We start from the raw sequence: 7183 nt of genomic DNA, 5'->3' as shown, positions 1-7183 counted from the left end.
TCCCTGGAGAAGGATGTCATGCTCGGTAAGGTGGAGGGTCAACGAAAGAGGGGGAGGCCTTCAACGAGATGGATTGACACTGTGGCTGCGATGATGGGCTCAAGGATCGTGGAGCTGGTGTGAGATCAGGCAGTGTTTCGTTCTGCTGTGCATGGGGTCACTGTGAGTCAGAAATGACTTGACGGCACCTAACAACAACAACAACAGGTGGCCACTCATGAGCGTCTAAGACCCCAGTTGCTACTCACCAAAGTAGGATGTCAAACACAGTCTTTGCGGACTAGGTTGTACCAATCCACCTTGATGTTCCCCAAGACTATGGTCTTGAGTCCCCAGGCCCAGCAACTCACTCCCTTAGCATGTTTGGTCATGGCTAAGAAGCTTTCATAACTCTGCCCCCAAAGGGGTATTTTTATTTAAAAAATAATATATTTCTGTTAAAACACTGAACAAAAATTGTATAGGCTGTCGTTTTGGTGTCACCATCTCTGACAGTGTCACCCATTGCCATCTGCACCCCCCCCACACACACACACACACACCAATGATGCCACTGGTTCTCACACAGGCTCCTTGGGGAGAGGGACCTTGGCAATTCTACAGGAAAAAAACCCAGTGTATAATCCCTTTCAGTGGCCACACAGGTGGGGACTCAGATAATATCTGTGGGTCCACTTGGAGAAAAAGACAGCAGAAGGCTGAGGGACAGCTGGGTGCCCCACAGGGGACAAAGCTCTGCCAGGGAAGGAGACTCCCTTGCTGAGGGTGTGAGGTTGGCTGGGACAGGTGCATACTGGTCACTCAGGACCAATCTGTCCATTTCTTCTAATGGCTCCAGTGTCCTTATGGGAAATACTGCTGCACCCCCGGGTCCCAAGCTCTGAGCAGGCAGGACAGACATCATGGTCCCTGGTGGCCCCAGATCCCAGCTTGAGGAAGGCAAGAACAGAGTGGTCCCTGCTCTGTCAGCCCTGGCTGGGGTGACCAGGCTGAGCACTGCCTTGTCAGGAAGGGTAAGAAGCAGGACACTTAGGGGGAGCGCGCCCCCCGGGACTCGGATCCTGTTGGTGGTGACTAACAAGGGTTACACGTGGCTGTCAAGGGCAGAGGCAAAGACAGGAACAGACAGTGAAGGAGACCTAAGACAAACGGGCACAGAGAACCCGACAGAGAGATGAAAGGACAGAAGAGACAGCACAACCCCAGAGGGAGAGACAGGTAAACAGACGGTGAGGCTGAGAAGGAAGAGAGATGACGGCAGTGAAGAGGGGACCTTGAGAGGGTGAGACAGACAATCTGACAGGGAGAGACAAGAGGACACATCTCCGCTCCACGTCCGCCCCTCCCCAGCCCCCCCTAGGGCTGCAAAGAGAAAAACAGGCAGAACCCCCCCAGTGACCTCCTTCTTGGCGCTCTCACGGGGGCAGCTGGTCCTCCCTCAGCTCTGCCCACCTTCCCTCCTGCTGCTAGTCAAGCCCATTAAGCTGTTACTCTGGCCACAACTGAAGGCCTCACGCCTCAGGCAGGAAACCACTGAACAGGCGTCCCTGATCCTCGCACCCCAAACCATCAATTAATATTAACGAGGGAAGATGCCCCTATCAGTGCTCAGTTGGAGCAGAGGCCCCACCCCCATGACTCAGGAGGTTAAAGGGTCTGGGGCCAGCCCACCAGCCCAGTGTCCAGATGGCGTGCGGCAGCAAGAGGGTCACCATCCAGCTGGTGGATGAAGATGCTGGGGCTGGGGCTGAGGGCCCGAAGCTCTTCCGGGGCCAGAGATTTGAGGCAATCCGGGCAGCCTGCCTGGACGCAGGGATCCTGTTCCGTGACCCCTACTTCCCTGCTGGCCCTGATGCCCTTGGCTATGACCAGCTGGGTCCAGACTCAGAGAAAGCCAAAGGGGTGGAATGGATGAGGCCCCATGTAAAGTGTGGCTGGGGCCCGGGACTCCTGGGTGTGAGGGAGGAAGAGGTCGGGGGCCAGGACTCCTGGGTGTGAGGGAACAGGGGACTGGGATGCCTCTCTGAGGGAGGAGGGGTTGTTGCTCAGAGCAGTCTCTGCCATGTGGGGCTCAGGGAGGCCCAGGGAAGCCAAAAGGCTGCCCACGGGCTTTACAAGGCCCTTTATGGGTTGGAGGCCCTCATTAGTCTGGAACGATGTGGGCAACAGGGCATCCGGGCATGTGACCTCCCAGGCGCCCTTCCCTCCTGGGCCTGGGCTGAAGCCTGGAATGCCTGTCACTCCCAGGAGTTTTGTGCTGAGCCCCAGTTCATTTGTGAAGACATGAGCCGGACAGACGTGTGCCAAGGGAAACTGGGTGAGACCCCTAAAGACATCTTGAACCCCAGACCCATCTAGACGCAGCGACATCCCTGACAGCTCCGCCCCTCGGTCTCCTCCCCTCTGCCCCTGGGTCTCCCCCTCTCCCCGACCCTCAGCCTCCTTCCATCCGTACCCAATCCTAGTCACTCCCCTCCCCCTGCAGGTAACTGCTGGTTTCTTGCGGCCGCCGCCTCCCTCACTCTGTACCCCCGACTCCTGTACCGGGTGGTGCCCCCTGGACAAGGTTTCCAAGATGGCTACGCAGGCGTCTTCCACTTTCAGGTAGGGCCCAGTTCCTCTCCCTGTGCCGTGGCCTTCCTCATGGTGACATGGATTTCACAGTTGACAGTGTCCCCTTGGGGCTGTAATTCTTACGCTCTGGGATGAGCACAAGGGGCCCTGGTGGTGCAGTGGTTAAGCATCTGGCTGCTAACCAGAAGGTCAGTGGTTTGAACCCATCAGCCACTCGCTCGGGAAAAGAGGCAGTCACCTTCCATTTACAGCCTGGGAAACCCAATGAGCAATTCCACTCTGTCCTCTAGGGGCGCTGTGACGTGGAATCGACTCCCCAGCAGTGGGTTTGGTTAGGGCTTTGCTGCCATAAAGATTGACAGCCTTGGAAACCCTATGTGGCAGTTCACCTCTGTCCTCTAGGGGCGCTGTGGGTCAGAACCGACTTGATGGCCATGGGTGGGACGGGCACCAGAGGTCAGGGGTCAGAGGCTGAGGCCCGTGCAGGGGTGGAGGTTGGAAACCAAGCCAGGCTCTGTCCTGCCCCTTCCCTGCTCTCCCCTTTTCCAGCTCTGGCAGTTTGGCCACTGGGTGGACGTCGTGGTCGATGACAGGCTGCCCGTGCGTGAGGGGAAGCTGATGTTTGTGCACTCGGAACAGCGGAATGAGTTCTGGGCCCCGCTACTGGAAAAGGCCTATTCCAAGTGAGGACCCCACCCCCAGTGGCAGCCCCAATCCCAACAGCAGGGCCCCACCTCAAAACATAGCTCCAAGTCCCTCAGACACCCCGCAATGATCCCAAACCCAATGTTCATAGCTCCCGCAGGACCCCAGTGTCACCCCAGCTCCAAGAACCCCAAATCTTAAACACTTCCCACCATCACCATTTCCCACAAAGCATTCCTAGAGACCCACCAACCACTCATGATTCTTAAGGACCTGGGAATCACATTCCTCATTCCCTGGACTGAACACATCTAAGGTTTAACCACTCAGGGATCAGCCCATCTCTCTTGCCCATCTGGAAACCCAAAGCACCCAAAATAGTGTGTGTAATCTCTGAGATCCACAAATCTGCTATGCCTGTCCCATGGCTCTAAATCCCAGCACAGCCAAATCAGACTTCTCCCAGGGACACAAAATTTCACACACACCGTGACCCCCAGAATTCTGGCAGAGGTCTCCCATAACCCCCACATCCCAGAGACCAAAGACCCAATGTCCCAGGGCTTCTAGGGTGACCACCACACTCCAAGAGACCATGAGTCAGGGGGTAGCCCCTAGGGGTTCCACACCCTGGAAGGACCCAGCTAGAGGCCCTGAAATCCCAGGAAATGCCCGAATTGCTGATACATGCCTCAGACCCCCCACCTCACCCCACTCTCACAGACTCCACGGCTCCTATGAGGTGATGCGTGGGGGCCACATGAACGAAGCCTTTGTGGACTTCACTGGCGGCGTTGGAGAGGTGCTCTACCTGAGGCGAGACACCCCAGGACTCTTCTCCGCCCTGCGCCACGCCCTGGCCAAGGAATCCCTTGTGGGCGCCACTGCCCTGGTGAGAGTCAGACTTCCATGCGGACCCCCACCAGGATATTCAGGGCTGGGTGGGCTGTGTCCTTCTCTTCTCAGCTTCTACTGTTGGCTTATTCTCTCTCACAAATCAAACTAAAAACCAAACTCACTGCCATCAAGTCAGTTCTGACTCATAAGCAACCCCCACTGGGTTTCTGAGGCAGTAAATCTTTACGGGAAGTAGACTGCACCATCTTCCTTCTGCAGAGTGGCTGGTGGGTGTTTACTGCCAGCCTTCCGGTTAGCAGTCCAATGCCTTAGGCATTGCACCACTAGAGCTCCACACAAATCAAACTGGAGCAAGTCAAATAGAAATTATTTTGCTCTCATAAGTGGACTGGCTTCAGGCATACCTGGATCCAGGAGCTCAGAAGATGTTATCAAGTGTGTTCTAATCTTAGTTCTCAGGCAGGTTCTCCCCTTATGGGCACAAGCCTGCGCAGCTGCAGGTCGAGTGCTCTGTGATGCGGTCACACACTCATTCATTCACTGAGTTCATCTAACTCATTCAACCATTCATTACTGGATTCCCTGCTCAGTCACTGATTCTCTGTCTTTTCTCTCCGTTCTGGACCTTTCTTGTCTATTTGTCCATCTGCCTGCCTCCTTTGGACTCATTTATTTTGTCTTATCTCTACCTCCTTCTCTCCTTTCTCTCTCGCCTTTACTCACCAACCGCCACACCCATCCTGAACCCTGTGCCATTCATACGGGTGCTTTGGTGGCAGGAGGTTGGGGGCAGAGAAGAGCAGCCCCCCTCCTGCCCCCCCCATGGCCTCACTGTCCCGTCCTCCGCCCAGAGCGATCGCGGGGAGTACTGCACAGAAGTCGGGCTGGTGAGGGGACATGCATACTCAGTGACGGGCACGCATAAGGTGAGGATCTGCCCGGGAAGGGGCCAGCGGGGTGTCCGGGTGCCACCCTGAACCGCCAATGCCTTGGTCAGATGTCCCTGGGCTTCAACAAGGTGCGTCTGCTGCGGCTGCGGAACCCATGGGGCCGCGTGGAGTGGAGCGGGGCCTGGAGCGACAGGTGGGACTGGTCTGGGGCGGGTGGGGGGCTTGGCCTCATCTGCCCACCTCTCACACCCAAGTCTGCCCAGCTGCCCACGTTGGGACGCGATCCCCGGGGACTGGCGAGATGCCCTGATGGTGAAAAAGGAGGACGGCGAGTTCTGGTGAGTTGGGTAGGGTCTCGGCTCCGCCTCCACTTCCCGCCTGAAGGGTCACAGAAGAATCTCAGAGGGACAGTCCTAATAGGGAGGGAACTGGCCACTGTCCCTATAGGGTAGACCGATACGGCAGAACTGCCCCACAGGGTCTCGTAGGCTGCAATCTTTTACAGAAGCAGACTGCCACACCTTTCTCCTGTGAGGAAAAAACACTAAACAAAAACAAAAAAAATCACTGCAGTGGAGTTGGATCCAACTCATAGCCACCCCTTCCTGGGTTTCCAAGGCGGAAACCACTGAATAGGCGTCCCTGATAGGTGGGTTCTAACTGCCTACCTTTCAGTAGCGTAGTGCCTAAGGCACTTGACTGCTAACCAGAAGGCTGGCGGTTCAAACCCACCAGCCACTCCTCGGAAGGAAGATGGGGCAATCTACTTCCGTAGTGATACTGCCTCGGAAACCCAAGGAGGGGTCGCTATGAGTCGGGTCCAACTCCACGGCACATAACAACAACAACAACACCTTTCAGTTTGGGGTTTGGAGGGTTGTCATCAGGGCAATTGAGGGAGGCTTGTGATACTGGGGACATTTCTTGAGACTTCACAACACTGAGAGGCTGAAGGACAGTTGTAGATAATTAAGGGTCTGACCCACCCAAAGACCCACCGCCATCAGAGATTGTGATGGTCTTGGTATTTGGGAATTAAAAGCAATTTGGTAATACTTAACCCAAAGCCACTGCCATCAAGGTGATTCTGACACATAGCAACCCCCATTGGGGTCCCAAGGCAGTAAATCTTTTCGGAAGGCAGATTGCCCCATTTTCCTTCCTAGGAGCAGTTGGTGAGTTTGAACCGCCAGCCTTCTGGTTAGCAGTCAAATGCCTTAGCCACCAGAGATCCTTCGCAATATTTAGCAGGGAGTTTGGAGATCTTGGCAATTTGTGGGGAATTTCTGGGGACTCAGAGAAATTTGGAAATTTGGAAGGCTTACTGATCTAGGGGTCCTTTCTGGAGACATGGTAATATTTGGGGGCAGCTGAGAGGTACTTGGCAATATTTTAGGAATCTGGGTTGCTGTGTTACTTGGGAGACCCTTCCTGGGGTCCTGAGGTGTTCAGGGGAGCTGGGCAGGCCTGACCGCTGGCCTCTGTCCAGGATGGAGCTGCAGGACTTCCTCCAGCACTTCAACACCGTCCAGATCTGCTCCCTGAGCCCGGAGGTGCTGGGCCCCAGCCCGGCTGGGGGCGGCTGGCACATCCACACCTTCCAAGGCCGTTGGATGCGGGGCTTCAACTCTGGCGGGAGTCAGCCTGGTGCTGGTGAGGCCAGGAGGGGACTCCTATGAGGCAAGCAGGGGACGAGGGGGGACTGTGGCTGGCCAGGTGACCCCATTTCTTTCTCCCCAACTAGGAACCTTCTGGACCAACCCTCAGTTCCGGCTGACACTGCTAGAGCCCGATGACTGCGACGAGGAGGAGGAGCAGGGTCCATGGGGGGGCTGGGGGGCGGCAGGGGCACGGAGCCCAGCACGAGGGGGCCACATCCCTAGGTGCACTGTCCTCCTGTCACTCATCCAGCGCAACCAGAGGCGTCTGAGGGCCCAGGGCCTCACCTACCTCACCGTGGGCTTCCACGTGTTCCAGGTGAGGCCCTGGTGTTGGGCCCTGGAGGAGCAGGGGGCCAAGAGGGGGTCAGAGGGCAGGCAGAAAGATACTGGGGGGCGCGTCAGAAAGGGGGCCAAGTGTCAGAGGAGACTGAGGAAATCACAGGGAGAGGAGGGAGAGGTAGGGGGTCACAGGGTGGGCAGGGATAAGGGGAAGGGGTCAGGGAGGAATCAGAGAAAGGTCTGAGGGGCTGAGGATCAACCAGAGAAGGGAATGGG

The 7183-nt window shown here is 56.5% G+C and overlaps 1 protein-coding gene across 1 annotated transcript in view; it reads left to right on the top strand.

Annotated features, from left to right (window-relative positions):
* The first annotated feature begins 1686 nt into the window (after positions 1–1686).
* Positions 1687–7183, top strand: part of CAPN12 (calpain 12) — a 10826-nt gene continuing 5329 nt past the window's right edge. Inside the window, exons 1-10 of the mRNA XM_007955517.1 lie at positions 1687–1923; positions 2248–2317; positions 2486–2604; positions 3124–3257; positions 3943–4111; positions 4929–5003; positions 5075–5160; positions 5231–5305; positions 6457–6620; positions 6712–6944. Coding sequence (XP_007953708.1) covers positions 1687–1923; positions 2248–2317; positions 2486–2604; positions 3124–3257; positions 3943–4111; positions 4929–5003; positions 5075–5160; positions 5231–5305; positions 6457–6620; positions 6712–6944 — 1362 coding nt within the window. The remainder of the gene's footprint in view (positions 1924–2247; positions 2318–2485; positions 2605–3123; positions 3258–3942; positions 4112–4928; positions 5004–5074; positions 5161–5230; positions 5306–6456; positions 6621–6711; positions 6945–7183) is intronic.

The sequence above is a fragment of the Orycteropus afer genome, unplaced genomic scaffold, assembly GCF_000298275.1.
Source record: "Orycteropus afer afer isolate SDZICR_OR568_19922 unplaced genomic scaffold, OryAfe1.0 scaffold00507, whole genome shotgun sequence".
NCBI classification, from domain to species: Eukaryota; Metazoa; Chordata; class Mammalia; order Tubulidentata; family Orycteropodidae; genus Orycteropus; species Orycteropus afer.
The sequence above is the reverse complement of the archived record's forward strand: the minus strand, read 5'-3'. Positions and strand labels throughout refer to the sequence as shown.